The sequence below is a fragment of the Callithrix jacchus genome, chromosome 13 (genome assembly GCF_049354715.1).
Source record: "Callithrix jacchus isolate 240 chromosome 13, calJac240_pri, whole genome shotgun sequence".
In the NCBI taxonomy this organism is placed as follows: domain Eukaryota; kingdom Metazoa; phylum Chordata; class Mammalia; order Primates; family Cebidae; genus Callithrix; species Callithrix jacchus.
Window position 1 is genome coordinate 24,589,306 of NC_133514.1, and position 18,164 is coordinate 24,607,469.

The following is an 18,164-nucleotide window of genomic DNA, read 5'->3' on the forward strand; positions in this document are numbered from 1 at the left end:
CCTGTGTTCTGTAGGAACATAGCCTGAGAACCTGCTCTCCCTATATAACTCTTCAAAGACTGCCAAGAAATATATAATTTCAATTATTATGTTTTAGTTGTTGTACACTTACCTTTTCCTTATTTTAATCTAAAGTTAAAGATACACAATTGTTCTGCATAGTTTAGTCTTCACATAAATCCAGGAATTAAATGTAAAATTATGGCTTCATTGCACCTATTGTATTCAATAAATTCCGAAACATTCTATTTAAAAACAGCAGATATATCTTTATATAAAGAAATAACATTATCAAGTATAACAGGTGAGGGCAATATACATAAAGAACATTTAAAGTATTGTACATACACTATTAGTAGGAGAATGGTATCCATAAAGTTGAAGACGCTGACATACAGCACAAAGGGCCAAATGAAGTGTCATATTTCAGAATGAACCCAAGTACAGCGAAAGAAAAAAGGAAAAAGACGACAAAATAATCAATTAGGAAGGGCAAATCATTATGCTACATTCTATCTAGAGCACACAAACAAGTGGGATAAATGTTAAAGATGAGTAGCAAAGTTTTAAAAATTTCAGATAATTAAACATTAAATGAATTTGTGCTCATTTCAACCATTTCATTTTAACCTTCTAATAGAACTACTGTTTTGAGTAAAACATGTTGTCCTTAAGTATGCAGTTTGATTTGGACATGCTTCCGCAATGCTACATGGCATGGGGGAAATCCAGATGCAGCAGCATGGCAGTGGAAATGGTATGAGAGACCTGTGCTAGAATCCTGCTCTACTATTATCAGTGCTGTGATATTAGGCACATTAATCTCTCTGAGACTGTTTTCTCATCTGCAAAGCGGTATAATACTTACCTGGTAGAACTGTCATGAGGACTAAATGGGAGTGACATTTACAATGAGCATAGCATGGAGCTTAGCACATAGTAAGTGTCCCAAGAAATGTGATGTTCATTTCTCTTTTTCCTTCTGAAGCGCAGTTTTATTTTGGTATATATTTTTAACTTTAGTTTTGATGTAATTTTTATTTTATTTTATTTATAATATTTTATTTTATAAAATTTTATTTTATTTATATTTTATTTTATTTAAATAATAAAATTATATTTTATTATTAAATTCAGTTTAAAGTAGCTGCATGGTTCTACTAATGAAAGAATAACTTTAAGTTTTCCTATTAGCTAACCTTTTTGAGTGTTTATTATATTTCACATGGTTAAGTGGCTATGTGCTTTAACCTCCATACCAATCATATGTGGTCATTACTCCTAATGCCCCCATTGTATAAATGAAGAAAACCGAGGAAGAGAGGTTAAGGACATTGTCCAAGGTCACCCAGGTAATGAGTGGCAGAGCTAATACTTAAACCTCAAAAATCTGACTCTTGAGCCTGTTCTACGCTATTTCTCTTATGTAATTAATGTATTTTCACAATAAGCTAAATTTTAATTGCTTCAACACGCAGCCAAATGTTATAAGAATATGCAGAATCTTATTGTCATTTCCATCACCTTGATAACATTGCCTTACATTTTACATAATCTTTTCTAAGTAAAGTAGTATAAATAAAATCTTTGATAACTAAAATCTTTGGTAACTAAAGTAGTATAAAATAAAACCTCCCTGATTCGGATTTGCATTCTTTAAAATGTGATTAATTAACAATGTTAACACTAACTGTCATTATTGCTAAACACAGTAATTTGTAGAGAGCTGTATTTCTGTACTAAATATTATTTCTGAATTGTTTTAAGTTCTGATAGGTAAATTATAAAAGTAAGATTGTAGCAGCACTATTTAAGTTATATGAAATGAATACTTCTGAGGTATCTGTGGATATCAAAGACTTTAGTAGGCATTCATTTATATATAAACAAATTATATATTACTTTAAAGTTATTTTAATCTGTTATTTAAAACAAATCTCCTTCCCCATATATTTGCTAGGGAATGGTTCATTAACCCATATAAAAGTAAAATAATACAATTTAGGGTATGCTGGTATGATTTAGATTTTATAATTCAGATGAACTTTCCCTAATTAATCTAAGTTAATGAGGTTTTACTATATCACTTATAAAATATTTGCATTAAATCAATATTATCTTATACCTTGGCTGCAGTGATGCTCAGAGCCAAGTTTTGTGCTAACATTGTACGTTTTCCCAGTGTGCATTGTCTGCTATTAATTTTCCCTTTTTAAAAATCTCCCTTTATTACTTGATGGCTAGATTAGTAAATGTTAATGATTAGAATACTACTGTATTTTTACTGTAAGATGCTTAACTCCTCTCTGGAAGTAGTATAAGTAAACAAGGAAATAAAACAATTATATTTATATTCATTGAAATACTATCTACTTTATCATTAAAGTATATCAATAGATATATTAACATTATTCAACCTCCTTAAAAAGTATTTTATTGACAACTTGCCTATTCAGTCAATTATAGGTAGAGGTAATCTATCAAAGTTAACCTATCACAGTTAACTTTTAACTGTTTACTCATTTAGTATATTATCTACAGGAAATAAAATTTAGGAAGGTATTCAATTCTCTAGTCTCCTCTGCTAATACTCTAATGGTTGCATTTATGGGGCTATTCATGTAGGATTTATTAATCACAATTTGAAAACCATGAGACCTGAATTAAGTAGAGAACTACTATTGCCCCTTTTATACTTGATGAACATTACAATCAATTCTTTGATTTTTTTTAAGGCTGTCTTCCATAACCGTTGTCAATAGTATACTGAGAGATATTCAATGACTACTGAGAATTACAGCATAGTCAAATATTCTACAAAGCAGTAAGTGCTACACAATCCTGATAATCTGTTTTTATTCAACTAAATATAAATGTATTGGGATTGAATATGGCACACATAAATCACTTCATAAATCTATTGGGATTGAATATGGCACACATCTGCTATAGATAATCTATGTTAAGAAAAACATAATGCATATTCTTATAACAATGAGAATAATAAAATTTTAGCTCTCTGAAGTTAATCATTTGAATTTCATGTAGGACAATTAAACTACTGCACAGGGCCATTAATTTGCAAATATAATAATTATTATTTACATGCCAACAAAATTCATTGTATTTCTAGTTACCTAAGTACCAAAGAAATATATCACAGTAGATAAAAATGAGGTTTTGGAGCTGGCCAGACACAGGTTCAACTCTTTGGCTTTGCCATTTAATAACTATGTAACTTTGGACAAGATACTCAAGCTTCCCAATTATCAGTTTTCTCATCTAGAATTACGGATAATAAGAGAACTGTTGGGTAGATTAAATGAGAAATGTATGGAAACCACCTAGAATAGTGCCTGATGGTAAGATCTTAGTAGCCGTTTGTTATTTTTATTACATAAACCTGGCCTATGGTCAGGCTGAAATAATTCAGACAAAAAGAAAACTAGTTAGGAAGATGGAGGACAATGGTTGTTTAACTCTAACTTCAGAAAAAGATGAAAATATTATATATCCCAGGTGAACAATCTCTAATATATATATATCCCTCTAAGAATGCAAAAAAGGTATTTCCATTTATTTGTTTCAACAGTCATATTTTTATATTACCACTAAATTCTCTCACATTATAATTAAATCTTTGCAATTCACCTTTAAATTTTTACATGCATAATGATCTGTATTAATCTACTGTATGATATACCCTTCAAATCTCACAGATAACAATATGGATGAAAATGATTTAATGAATGATTATGGATACAGATGTTTAATATCAATATTTGAAGTAAATATTGATATCAATGCATATAAATACTGAAGCAATATTTCTACATAAAAACTTTAGAAAGTTTTCAAGAAAGGGACAGCTTCGAAGTTACAAACTTTAATTATTGTTTATTAACATGAATAAAATAATTGTTGCCTAGAAAACCCACCTAAAGCTACTATAAAGTATTCTTACCAGCATTGCACGCTTTTCTTCATCTCCTTTAGTTTCTCTCTTTTCATTTTTTTTCCTGAATATCTCTTGTAGCTGACAAAGAAAGCAATTAAGAAACAAATATTCAGCAAGAGTTTCTGGGCACCTATCTACTATTCTGGACTAGGTATATTCCAAAAACAAATAAACAGCTTCATCCACCAAGAACATTTAAACAGCTATAGATACGTTTTCTGATTTCAGTTTTTTCTGCTAAGAAAATATATCCTTTGGTATTGGTAACTCACAATTAAGTTAAATGTACTTAATGTTACAGTTTTACTTCATCTCTAAAATGCAGACATCCGCACAGGCAACTTCTAATGAACTGAGTTCCAAAAGTTAATCTTTTACTTGAAGTCAGGGGGATGGAACTTGGCAGTGTAGACATACAACGTTATGTAGAAAAAACAGGCCCAGGCCCATTCTGAAAGTTCCTAAAATACAGTTGTGCACTCTCATAAGGAAATGACACTAAACTTGGCCATTTTCGGATGGTAGAAACACATGTATAACTATTGTCATCAAATTGAAAACTGCCATCTCCCCATCATTCTGCCAAGTACTGAAATGAAGGCTTCAGCTCCAGTGGCTTGGCTCAGGCACTATACCTGGGCAAGGACTGCGTGGGTGAGAGTTTAAGCCTTCTGATAAATCCCAGTAATTAGTCTGATTGTTTTCCTTTGAATGGCTACTAATTAGCTTCTGATGAGAATTTTTATCTTTTCTCTTTCCTACTAAGAAAAAGAATGATGTCATAGACTTCTTCTGAGTTTCAACTTCTGAAGTAAATATGAAGCTCTTTCAGAGGTTTTCTAAGGAATTTTAAACAGCTATGTTACAAAGGAAAAATAGAAAATAAAATGGCTGTTCAGGAGGTAGGGCCATAATTAAAAAGAAAACAAAAAAGAAGAAAAGAAAAATGACTGTTGATTTCCCTTTCTTTTACTGGGAGAGTGTAGGTAAAGACAGAGTGTAATATGTATGTTACTCTAAGAAATAAATTAATATTATTTTCTATTTCAAAGAAAAAAAACCAGACTAACCATTTTGTCACAAAAAAAGATGCAAAACACATGGGCAAAAAGAAAGAGAAAAATTCTGGAAGGAGGGTATGGGAAGTTGAGTGAGCAACTGAAGTCACTATCAGACCAGCACCAGAGCTGGACCAGTCAAAGAAACGTCAAAAGGTAAATACCTAAGAACTATCAGCCTTTGGTCAAAGATAAGAGAAAGGAACAGGGAAGTGGGAACAAGACTGAAATACAAGGCAGGAGTAAGTGGAAAAGAAAAGAAAAAAAAAATCATGAACCCTATATTGAGAAGGAAGAAAAGCTCCTATGGAAGGAGTTGTGCCTAGGTGGCTGAAATGATGGGGACTGAATATTAACAGGGCATATATAACCTGAGGACTGCCTGTTATCTACCCAATAGAAAACTCCTGATACATTTCACACTTTTAGGTAATATAAAAACAACAATAATCATCATATACTGAATGTAATTTATATTTGTGTAATATAAATATTGTTCAAGTACCTGAGTATATGCTTTATTAAATAAAGGCAAAAGCATAAGCTTTTCACTCTTTTCCTTACAGAAGTTTTGCCACCAAGGCAAAAATGTAAAACTTTAAGTAAGCAATATTTAACTACTGATAAAATGCAGCATATAACATACATACCACCAAAAACTCTTTTTTATCCACCATCTCATTGCCATCAGTGTCAAACATGTTGAAAGCTATTCTGAACCCTGCATGTGGCTCTGCCAGAAAAAACAGAGAAGGTATTCATAAAATGGAAAAATGCATCTTAAAGTACAAAATCCATATTAGTTGTAAAGTTACTTACATTCTGTACAGAAAAAGTTTCTTTATCCAAGAAATTAAAAGTAACATGTTACTACTGGTTAAATATAGTTAAATATAATAAAAGCATATGAAAGTATATATAGTTCTGCTTTACCTATTAGTACACTTAATACAAATTGATAATACACTTTAAAAGTACTTCTGTGATACTTGTTGCATAGCACTGAAAGAAAAATTAGAATACTTTCCTTATTTCTAGAAATCAGTACTTCTCTTTCTTATCCAAAATCTGTTGGTTTGTTTAAAAGGAAAATATCAACTCATCATATTTTAAATATATTTAATATGTTCAGCTACTTAGTATGGCAGAAAAAAAATGTGACACAATGGACTAGTTCCGATTTTTGGGAAAATTCTAACTGAAATGACCTATGAAAATAAATGTTAAACATAAGAGATTATACATTTGAGTTTAAACTTCTAGAGGCTTCAAAAACAGAAATATAACACAAAAAAAGATTGAGTATTTAATTACCAATTCCCCCAAAATACAAGGAACTATTGCTTTTCTGAAAAAGACAGACTTTGACGTATTATGACGTGCTTCAATTTCATGAACCTTGTAATAATGAGGTTCAATCTCTTTCTCCTTTTCACTTCTAGAGCATAAAGGAGAAAACTTGGACATAAGAAAACTTTCAAGTGTCCTTCAAAGAGCAGCTCAGTGGACATGCCTTTCTCAAAACACTGGATCTTTTCTTTTGAGATGACTGTGGGGGAGGGGCACAACTTTTAAAAAGGGACCCCCCACAGATATATTTGCTACCACATGTTGTGAAATTTTGAACCTGCAAGAGAGGCACAGATAGTGTCCTACTTTCTTAACTGGTAACAGTTGTCTCTGAAAATAACAGAAACAGAAGCCAGTCCTTTATGCAAGCTCACTTCTTGCATATATTTTAGGAATCTAAACTTACTTTCATTTTCATTTATTTCTTTGACAAAAAAATACAAATTTATGCCATCTCTAATATCCAAGTTTTAAATTTTAAAAAAGATCTTGAAAATACATATAGAAAAGAAGTCCTCCTTACAAGCATTGTTTGGAGGGAAAAATACAGTACAAAGTAAAGAGGAGACACTTATAGACAGGTAACCAAGATTATGTAGCTCACTTCCTGCCAGCCCTCTTTTCACATTTTTCTTAGTTCTAGTCTAAACAATATCCCATAATTTTTCAATTCGCACTCTTAGAAGCTTCTGTTGGTGAGTCCTAAACTCCAAAGAAAGTTTCACAGCACCCAAAGATCCTAACCTTTCTGTGCCAAAACCCACTATATATGTTTTTTCTGACACTCCTAAACTATATCTTGTTGCATCTCAACAAGTGGCTTTCCTAGCCAACATTATTTTTATTCTTGCCTATCACACTGCTGGTTTAGGTACATAATTTAACTATTAATATTGCATCCATCATTGTTCTGGCAAACAAGTTAACTTTTCAACACATCTTGGAGATGCTCTTTCACACCGGCTCTAATTCTCAGGGTAGCAACATTGACTGGACTTGCTTCATTACTATGCCTTTGCAGAGTGGATCAATGACAGGTAGCCCTGTTACAAAATGTACAATACTAGCTCTTCAGCACTAACATTTTAATTCATTTTAAGTCTGAAACTGCCATTGCAAAAGTATAATGGAGACAGTGAAAGAGATCTGACTAACTCCACCTTGCTTTAACCTCCAAGCTGTGTTCATTCAGTTGGCCCTTGTTTAGTTAGTTAGGCCAAACTAACTTTGGAAGGAACTTATGGTTAAAAACAAAGATGATAAGAGTCCTTTCCCAAAACAAACCTCCTTCTTGCCTGGGGACTAGACTGCCTTTCTAGGACTAACAAATTACCCACAAGATTAGAAATTATGGTTTAGGAGTCATGCAGCTTGAGCTACAAGATTCTGACTCTCCATAAATTGCTCCTGGGGATAATAACATCACTATTGTAAAACCTAAGACCTGTGCTTGAGATATTTTGTAGACCCCACACTTGATGGATCAGCTGGAACTACACAGAATGATAAACTGGCTCATCTGGTCTTGTGGCCCCACCCAGGAAATAACTCAGCGAAAGAAAAAAGCATCAACTCCCTATGATTTTATCTTTGACCTGACCAACCAGCACTTCCGACTCACCCACCCGCTACCCACCAAACTATCCTTAAGAACTGTGATCCCTGAATGCTCAGGAAACTCATTTGAGTAATAATAAAACTCCGGTCTCCTGCGCAGCCAGCTCAGTGTGAACTACTCTTTCTTTTTGCATCCCCTGTCTTGATAAACTGGCTCAGTCTAGGCAGTGAGCAATGTGACAAGTCCAAGAGAAAAAAATAAAGGAAGATAATTTTTGAAACACATATGTGAGTGCATGTACACATTCCTCCTTCTCAAAACTTACTTCAACAGAACTCAATGTTAACATCATTCCTCATTAAGTTACAAAGTTAAGAATAACACAGTGGTGTGAATTTTTTAATCAAAGAAGTACAAGGTATTTTTAGATTTGTTTCTAATGACAGTTTTATTGATATTCTTGTTTCCATGCATCTCCACAAATCCTCACAATTGGAAATTCAACTATATATTTCATATATTCCTTTCTTCATTCATTTACTAACTACTTTTTGGGTTAGGGTACCATGTGCAAGATGCTGTTCTTAATACAGAGATGAACAAATAAGATAAAATCTTTGCCATAATGGACCTTGCATTCAAGTGTCAGGAGACAGACAAGGGCATGTAAACCAATAATACTTTCAAATAGTCTAATATGAAGAAAATGAAACAGTAAAGAGATATAAAGAGAGAGGGAGCTATTTTAGAGAGGTTGGCCAAGTAAAGATTTGCTCAGTCTTCACATTTGAAAGGAAACCTGAACGATGTTTATTAGCATGGGGATCTTGAGGATAAGTACTGATGGCACAGAAAGCAGAAGGTACAAATCCTTGAGGTGGGAATTCAAGGAACAGAAAGGCCAGGTGGCTGGAACACAGTAAACTATAACAAAATTTTCTCCATTAAATGTGAATAAATTTAACTGAAAACCTAGCAAACCCTTCATACATTTCCTAAGAAATGTTGCACATGAGAGGAAGAAAAAGTTTTGGATGTGAATAATGAGTATTCTCATAGACTCAAGAGACTCACTCACTCTCTCACATCAGTCTTACAGAAAACATGATTCAAATGAGTACAGTAGGAAATTTACAAATTATTACATGTCATGATCTTTGGAGTCTCAGGTAGATTAAAGCCAGAAGAATTGATATATAGTATTAAATTTATAATTTGTAAGCATTTATTACTATACCACAAGCTGTAACATTTATGTTTTTGACTCTTCACAGTGCTATGCTTAGCATTTTTCTATGGCATTAAACATGAATTTTGCAGAACAAGACAGATATTGATTTTCAAGAGTAAGAGAGTCTAAGAAAGATCTGCTTTGTGAGATTCTGTTTAAAAAATAAAGCTGCATCCAGAAATAAATTTAGTAACTATACTTACTTGTTAAAATACATAAAAGAAAAAGATATTCTGTGTAAGAAATCACACCTACAAGAAAAATAGTATCAGTTATATGTATGAAATATTATTCTAATAGCAATAAATGCTATAAATAGCTTATAGTTTTGAAAACTACATATTATTTTAAATAATTATAAAATTATAACAAATGAAGCAACAAATTTAATTTTACCTAATTGTTCCACATGCCTCTGTAGAAACCCATATTAAATCATTATGTCCTCAAATATATTGGCAAAAAAAGCAAAATCATAATGTATACTTATAGCAGTAACTTTTAAACTTGTTGCTAGTTTCTAATGTATGACTGTTAACTTAAAATAAAAAGGTTGTCAAGTCCAACCAAGCTTAAAGGAAAAAAAAAGAAGTAAAAATAAAAAGGCTAGAAATGGTTAATTAACACTGGAAAGTGCTTAAGTACTCTTTAGTAACATTTGGATAAAACATTTAGAAACTGTTACCTAGAAATTTGATTTTTGCTTTGCATTTTAAGAATAAAGCTCTATAGTCACCACTTTTCCGGCTTTCAAATTATCTTCAATGCTTCTATTAAATGTACTGTAAGAAGTTTTTATTGTAACTAAATGGCTTATACTTTCTGTACATCACATCCTGAGTTCTCTGTACCTCCAAACTTACAAACTTTAAAAGGAGTGTGTTTGAAGTAAATAAAAATGTGCATTCTGTTATTTGAATTCTTGCTTTTGGAATACAACACCCAAAACTAGATTTAGTGATTTAACTGACCTTCCAAGTAGATACTGAGAAAATTAACAGCAGGACTATGTATCTACAATAGTTACTTAGATATCAGATAGTTCTGATGCTTGGTAAAAGGGTATAAAAATCCTTAAATTAACCAGATTGTGAACTTTAAAACTCCATTTATCTGGTGTTCTTTGAGGCTGCCTTCTTTGTTACAGAACAAAGAGGAGTCACTGTCAGGCAGTTTGTCAGAGACGTGAAGGGCACTTACCCAGGAGGCCCTGAAAGCATTCATTCCCTTCTTTTGTTTATACTAGAATATTGTGACCTATAGACAGATAGTTCTGGTTGATTGCCATGAATGTTATGGTAGAAAGATTCTGGAATGGTCAATGTATATAAAGATACAATACTTAAGAGTTCATAGGGATCCCTAAGACAAGGAAAGAAAAGCATAAAAGAAGCAGGGGAAAAGGAAATGGGATGGGAAATAGGCATTCTATCTCCATAATACCATCTCACTAACTGTTGTTCTAGCTGACCTGGTAGAATACACAGGAGATGTTGGTTGGTATAAAGAATTTTAATAGCTGCTATGCATCTTTTATTTGATAGTTAACTCAAGATTTTTCTCAAGTAAAGGACTACTTAATAGTGAGTGTCCTGACCATGACTATCATGGTAGGCACTTGTCTGTAAGACTATATAGACAATGAGGCGACTTAAACCACAGGGAAGAAAAATGAAGTGAAACTCATGATACGTTATAATAATTTAATAAAAATGGTCAAGTAAAAGAGAAAATACTACCAAGGTATATAAAAATACACTGAACTGTATATTTTTAATGCTTTCCAACTATAAAAATGGAATACTACAGACCTATGTCTTCAATTTATTTATGGCATCCAGGATCAAAAAAAAATGTTAGGCATATAGTAATGGTGTGATCTTTAGAAACAGAGGATAAGAAAGATGTCAACTAGGTTTCTTTTGAAAATTCGATCGAAACAAATTTTAAGGGAAGTTCCTTAAAAGCATTACATTGTTAAATTCCTATACCATGACATATTACAGTTGGCTATTTATAATTCTCTATATGTTTTCTTAAATGCATATAATTTTTAATGTTTAAATGTATAATGTTTTCCCACTAGGTAATATTTTAAGTATATAAACTTTTAATTTTAAAATTAGTCTTCAGCCAGGTGAGGCAGCTCACACCTATAATCCTAGCACCGTGGGAAGCCGAGGCAAGAGGACTGTTTGAGTCCAGGAGTTTGAAACCAGCCTGGGCAATACAGTGAGACTTTATCTCTACAAAAAATAAAAAAATGAGGTGGAAAAATTGTTTGAGCCCAGGAGGTCAAGGCTGCATTGAGCCATGACTGCATCACTGCACTCTTGCCTGGGTAACCAATTGAGACCCTGGCTCAATAAATAAATAAAATAAAAATAAAATCAGTCTTCAGTAGTTCTAAAGATTTAGTCTTAAAATTTCTCTGCCACTTACTTGCTATTAAGAAAAAGCAAGGCTCTTTTTACTTCTCTATTTCACCTAATGATTCTAACATTTTCTGAGATCATGCATTACCCTGATGATCTACGCAGTATGATACAGATATGCATTGTACTACAGGGTGTAGCTACTTAAATTTAAAATATTTAAAATCAAATCAAACTAAAACTTAAGTTCCTCAGTTATGCTAGTCACATTTCAAGTGCTCCTCAATAGCCATATTTGGCCAGCAGCTACCATCTGAGACAGCACAGAAATGGAACATTTTCGTCATATGGCACAGAATAGGTTCTATCCCCTGGGGGAAGAAAATGCAAACCTGCATATAACATGAGAAGGATTAGGACATGTCTAAACCTAGGACTTCTAGATTAGACCCTTCCCTTAACTAAAAACAGATTCCTTCTTCCATGCATTATTTTTCTCAGATTATGTTTGATCCAACTTGTATTATCCCATGAGGTATATTAAGAAAAATATTTGAAATTCACCATACTTACTTGATCCTTCCGAGATCTGAATTTTCCTCATCCTATTATGTCACCCTAAGATCTGAATGGCAATCTTTTAAGATAACATCTATGAAAAAAATTTCTAAGAGTTTTTTAAGACACTTTGGCCTAGATTTCTTGAAGATTTAAAAATCTTACTTATGAAATGCCTACAGTAAAAGATAAGGTGTCTGTTCCTTTCAGATTCTATGTAAACCATGGGGAAGCAATTTGAACTTTCTAATTCTACTTAAATAAAACATATGAATTATAACTACTCCTTCAAAGTATTTGTCTTCAGGCTGAAGCACATTACTGTCAAACCAATACTGGTTAAAACTGATGAAAAGGGAAAATATAATTGCTTATATAATTTCTTTAATATTTTTATTTTGCATATTCCTATATTTGAGAATATAAAAATGTATTTCCAAGAAACATTACTTGATTAAAAACATTAATAATTTTTTTCTACAAATGTGTAAAAAAGTACACTGTAAAAGAAAATTACAATGAAAGCCATATAGCTTGATTGCCAGGAAATATATGAATTAATAAATTAACCTTATATTGATATTAATAATAAAGTAAGTTGAAACAGATATATTAGCAGTAAGTGTTGCCTTTAAAGGAAACATGTCCAAATTAGGCTGTCCAAGAATACATCCACTAAACTTTTCCTGTTGATTACTTTAGGAATATCTATAATTCCCTCAGAGCAAAATGGAAGAAAGAAAAATTGACCTTTGAAGATCTAGCATTTTTGTAAAATGCTTTCTTTGGATAAATATAAAATATACTTTTCAATAGGGTTACAGAACAATTTGTTAAACTATGTAAGTCCATTTAGTTGTAAAAGAAATTTGGAAGATACAAATAATATATAAACAATAACATGAAAACCACCTTTAATGGAGGGTGGAACTATCCAAGAACCACACTGATACCCAGAAATGTTAATATTTTGTTGTTTTCTTCTTTAGTTTTTTTCTCTCTGCATACACATATATATAATTTTAAAATTTTAGGTATGAGAAAATATGCATATATAAATAGTATATATAATATAGTATTTAAAAAGGACAAGTACTAAGGTTAACTCACCTCTTTCTTTAAGATTTCGAAATAGCTTTGATGAGCCTTTCCAAACTGGTGGTGTTTCTGCGAGCATTTGATTTAATTCCTGTGACAGAAGTTATTATACTACTGATGAATTGGTAAACCACTTCCTTATAAAACAGATCAAAGACATGTTTAAATGTCCATGCAAAATTCTCCACTTTAAAGACCTGAAACATGGCATTATTTATCGTATGTTATGCCTGTGGCTCATTCAAGCGCACAACCCAATATTTGCGCACAGTTCAAACACAAAAGAAATAATGAAGAGGCTACATTAAATTTAATTAGAGCTACCTAAAATTTCAGATAAGTTTAATAATGGCAGGTTATATATGAGACAGCCAAATCAAGATAAAACGGTGACTTTAAGTTCTGGAGCCGGTTATAAAGGAATCACTGTATGACAGCCATGGAAAAACGTGGATTTCCACATCAAGCTCAGAGATGGTCATGTCACCTGGCTTCACGTAATGTCTCTTCTTTGTAGCATATGTGGATTTAGAGGGCTTTGTGTAGAGAAAATATATGAACAAAGGATTATGTTAGAAAAGAATGAAGAGTATTTTAATGATTAGTGACTTAAAGAATGATGAAATTGGATGAAGCAGAAAAATGGGTACTGAGTTATTGTGGTCACTGTTTCAATTTGTTTCTCATTTTAACTTAAATATTAAAGAACACAGACTTCAACTGCTGCTTAGCTTGTTCTTTTATAAAAAAATCAATCTATCATTGCTGTTGAAAAAATAGCAGAGAATTTAAATATTTGAATCATTACTCATATACTAAATCAATTTTGAATTTATTGTGGATAGTCTTAAAAACAACTAAGTGAAAACTATAATTTGGTTAATTGTGAAGAAAAATGATTAAAGGATTTGGTGAGAGAACTTGAAATTTGGTGAGATAATTTGAAATAATAAAATTAGTCTGCTTAGAAACACATAAAACAAACATAGAACCCACTTCTATTTTCAGATCTGATCCCCACTCCCCAGTGCATGTGGCTCCCCAAAAGTTTGAGCATCACCTGGGAGTTTGTGCAAAATGCAGAATCTCAGTGCCCATCACAGACCTACAGAATCACAACCTGCATTTTTAACAAGATCTTCTAATTTTTACATACATTCAAGTTTGGGAAGCATTGCAGACAAATCTTTCCCATTGAAGCTGTACCTAAAAATGCCTTCTGACATTTATAAATTTTTTTTTTAACTCCAAAGCTGAGCTAGCAGGAAAAGAAAATTTTTGGTATGTCAAAGGCAGGAGCATTTTTTGTTTTGCTACAGAGTCTCGCACTGTCACTCAGGCTGAATTGCAGTGGCATAATCTCAGCTCACTGCAACCTCTGCCTCCCAGGTTCCAGCAATTCTTCTTGCCTCAGCCTCCCAAGTAGCTGGGATTACAGGTGCCCACCACCACATCCGGCTAATTTTTTTGTATTTTTAGTAGAGACAAGTTTTCACTATATTGGCCATGCTGGCCTTGAACTCCTGAGCTTGTGATCTGCCCACCTCAGCCTCCCAAAGTGCTGGGATTATAAGCGTGCATCACCATGCCTGGCCAGAACAGCAGTTTTAGGGGATTTATGGACACTTTGAAGCCCATATGTGGATTCTTGTGTTCATTTTCTTTGTTTCTATATCTGCACTGCAAGTAAAAAAATGCCACCAGATAATCAGTGCATGTAATTATAGTATAGCAATGGCACAGAATAATTCAGGTCCAAATTAAAATAAGAATCTGGGATATTTATTGTTTAGACAACAGTAAACTCAAACATTATTGTCAGAGTAACAGATTTAATAAAACATTCTGGGCTGGGATCGGTGGCTCATACCTATAATTTTAGCCCTTCGGGAGACCGAGCTGTGTAGATTCCTGGAGCCTAGGAGCTTGAGACTACCCTGGGCAACATGGTGAAACCCCGTCTCACAAACAAATAAGCCAACATCAGCTGGCCATGGTAGCATTCATCTGTAGTCCCGGCTAGTCGGGACTGAGGTCACTTGAGCCCAGGAAGTGGAGGCTACAGTGAGCCATGATCACACTGCTGCACTTCAGCCAAGGCAACAAACCCTGTCTCAAAAAAATTTTTTTTAATTTAACAAACAACATTCCAAATACATTTTATGTAGCTTAATTTATACCATTTCTATTGTAACTGTATAAATGTTAACTAATCTTTCTCTATTTTACTGTTTCCATGTCTTCCAACCTCATCTGTTCTAGCTTAAACTCAGCTACAGTGTAAGACTGAAAAATCAAAATGTAAGATTGAAAAATCATAGCTAGCTTTTATTGTGTGCCCTCTATGTATTTGGCAATAGGCTCATACAATATGTCATTCTTAAAACAACCCTCATTATGCATATTTTACCGAGACTTAAAGTGGATAAGTAACACCCAAGGTCACAGAGCTAATAAATGATAGAGCCAGACCCTTACTGACTCCAAATATTTTGGTAATAATTTAGTCTCTCCTGGTCTAAATCATCCAATCAACACATTCATCTTGTCTTCTCTGTTAATGTTAAGAACTTCTAAAATTTATTAAAATCTTTATATTTCCACCCATGTTGGGAATCTCCCTAAGCCCTATTCCCAGCTTGGTTTCATATGTAGCAGTGTTATACTATAAAGAATTTGGCCTTTGTCCCTGGTTCCTAGGAAGGAGATTATAAATCCTTGGTTCATACCTGTGTTTATGCTAAGGAGATGACTCAGGAGGGGAGCTGCTTACCAAAAAGAATAACTGTGATTAGAGTTGGGCCTGTAGCTTGACCTCTGGGGAGAACAGAGAGGCTACAGATAAAGTTCAGTCACATGGCCAATAATTCAATGAATCATACCTATCCTAGTAAAAATTCTAGGTACCAAGCATAGTGGAGCTTTCTGGTTGGTGAACATGCTGCTGGGCAAGGAAGGTGACACACCCCAACTCCATGTTCTTAAAGAGGGCATAGAAGTTCTGTGTTCAGGACCTTCCCAGACCTTGCCTTGTCGCTTCATCTGGCTGGTCTTACTCTGTATTCCTTCTAATAAAACCATAACTGTAGGTGCTGCATTTTCTGAGTTCTATGAGTCATTCCAGCAAATGATTAAACCTGAGGGGAGCTGTGGCAACCTCAGACTTGTAGACAGTAAGCTCAGAGTGTGGGTGGCCTAGAACCCCCAAACTTGCAACAAGCATCTGAAATGAGGGCAATCTTGTTAGGCACTTTGCTTAACCTCGGAGTGGTTAGTGTTAGAATTATATTGTAGGCAGAAAATAAATATTTGCTGAATCAAATTCAGTTTCCTAGAATTACAGTTGCCTTTTAAAGGAGCTACACAATTTTCTTAAATGAGTACTATTTTAATAAAATTTTTATACAGTTAATACATATATATTATAGAAAAATTACTAAGTACAGAAAACAAGAACTAATTGTAATCCAGGGATGACAAACTTAAGTTTTAAACCAAACTTAATTGAGTCTCTAGGGGTGGCAAGTTAAACACACACACACACACACACACACACACACACACACACACTTTAACATTCTTTTAGTCCAATTCTCTAGCTAGGCATATTTATATTGTAATTTTGGTATTGTTGAAAATATTAAATCATTCTCTACATACTGTTTTATAACTCACCCTTGGCATTTAATAATATTATCATGAGCACATTTTCCTGTCAAATATTCTTCATTTTCATTTTAATGGCTACACAGCAGTTGTCAATAGTAGCAGTTCTGAAAGGCAACTCTTTGCATTCTTAAAAATATTATGAACCCCAAAGATATATTGTTTATATGGGTTATATCTATCAATATTTAATTTAGTTGAAAATGAAAACAAATTTTAGAACACAAGAATACACAAACACACATTCTATTAGTTGGTAGAACAATGGCATCATTACCAAACAGCCTCTAGAAAACTCCATCATATACTCATGAGAGAATGACAGTAAATAAAACAAAATCTTCTCAGTATTATCATGAAAATAGTTTTGACTTCATAGACCTTTGAAAAGATCCTTTAAATGACTGCCAGTTAATATTATTTTGCAACTTGCTCTTTTACTCAACCTTATGTTTTCTAGGTCTACTCATGTTAATACACATAGCTATAATGTATTTATTCATTTTAACTCTGTATTTCTACATTTAGCCTGGGTTTCTCTATTTTACAAATCTTTCATTCACTTCCCTGATGACTGACATCATACTGTTCCCAACTTTTTGCTACTGCAATTGATGTTCGAGAAACATGTATAGCAGTAGTCCCTACTCTTTCTGGCAACAGGGACTGGTTTCTCAGAAAACTATTTTTCCAAAGACTGGGAAGTGGGAAGGGGAAATGTTCTGGGGATCATCAAGTATATTACACTTCTTGTGCACTTTATTTCTATTGTTATTACAATGTAACATATAATGAAATAATTATATAACTCATCATCATGTAGAATCAATGGGAGCCCTGAGCTTGTTTTCCTGCAACTAGATGGTCCCATCTGAAGGTGATGGGTGACAGTGACAGATCATCAGGCATTAGATTCTCATAAGGAGCATGCACCCTAGATCCCTCACATGCCAGTTCACAACAGGGTTTGGGTTGCTATGAGAATCGAATGCCACTGCTAATCTAACAGGAGGCAGAGCTCAGGCAGTAATGTGAGCAGTCAGTGATGGAAAGCGGCTGTAAATACAGATGAAGCTTCGTGGGAAGGTCGTGGGGCGGGGTGGCTCTGATATATAGGATTTCTGTCACAAACACAAAAACATTTTTCTAGTATGCATTTCTAGAAGAAGGATTTCTCATATGCATTTTCAACATTATTAGGTATTGACAAGTTTCTCTCAAAAGTAAATATACCCCAGCCTGGGTAACATAGCAAAATCCTGTCTCTTTTAAAATACAAAAATTAGCTGAGCATGGTGGTGTGTGCCTGTGG

At 33.4% G+C, this 18,164-nt stretch overlaps 1 protein-coding gene across 10 annotated transcripts in view; it reads right to left on the minus strand.

Annotated features, from left to right (window-relative positions):
• MICU3 (mitochondrial calcium uptake 3) overlaps positions 1–18,164 on the minus strand; it is an 86,799-nt gene that overhangs the window by 31,026 nt on the left and 37,609 nt on the right. For 5 of the 10 annotated variants that reach the window (XR_013525571.1, XR_613129.5, XM_078347422.1 and 2 more), the window contains 5 exons: positions 13,199–13,277; positions 9,359–9,406; positions 5,667–5,749; positions 3,965–4,036; positions 349–387 (listed from right to left, as the gene is read on the minus strand). Coding sequence is in view for 6 of the 10 variants with exons in the window: in XM_078347422.1 (XP_078203548.1) it covers positions 349–387; positions 3,965–4,036; positions 5,667–5,749; positions 9,359–9,406; positions 13,199–13,277 (321 nt within the window). In the remaining 4 variants the exon portion in view is untranslated. The remainder of the gene's footprint in view (positions 1–348; positions 388–3,964; positions 4,037–5,666; positions 5,750–9,358; positions 9,407–13,198; positions 13,278–18,164) is intronic. The other 5 variants (XR_013525570.1, XM_008979236.5, XR_013525569.1 and 2 more) reach the window with 3 other exon arrangements.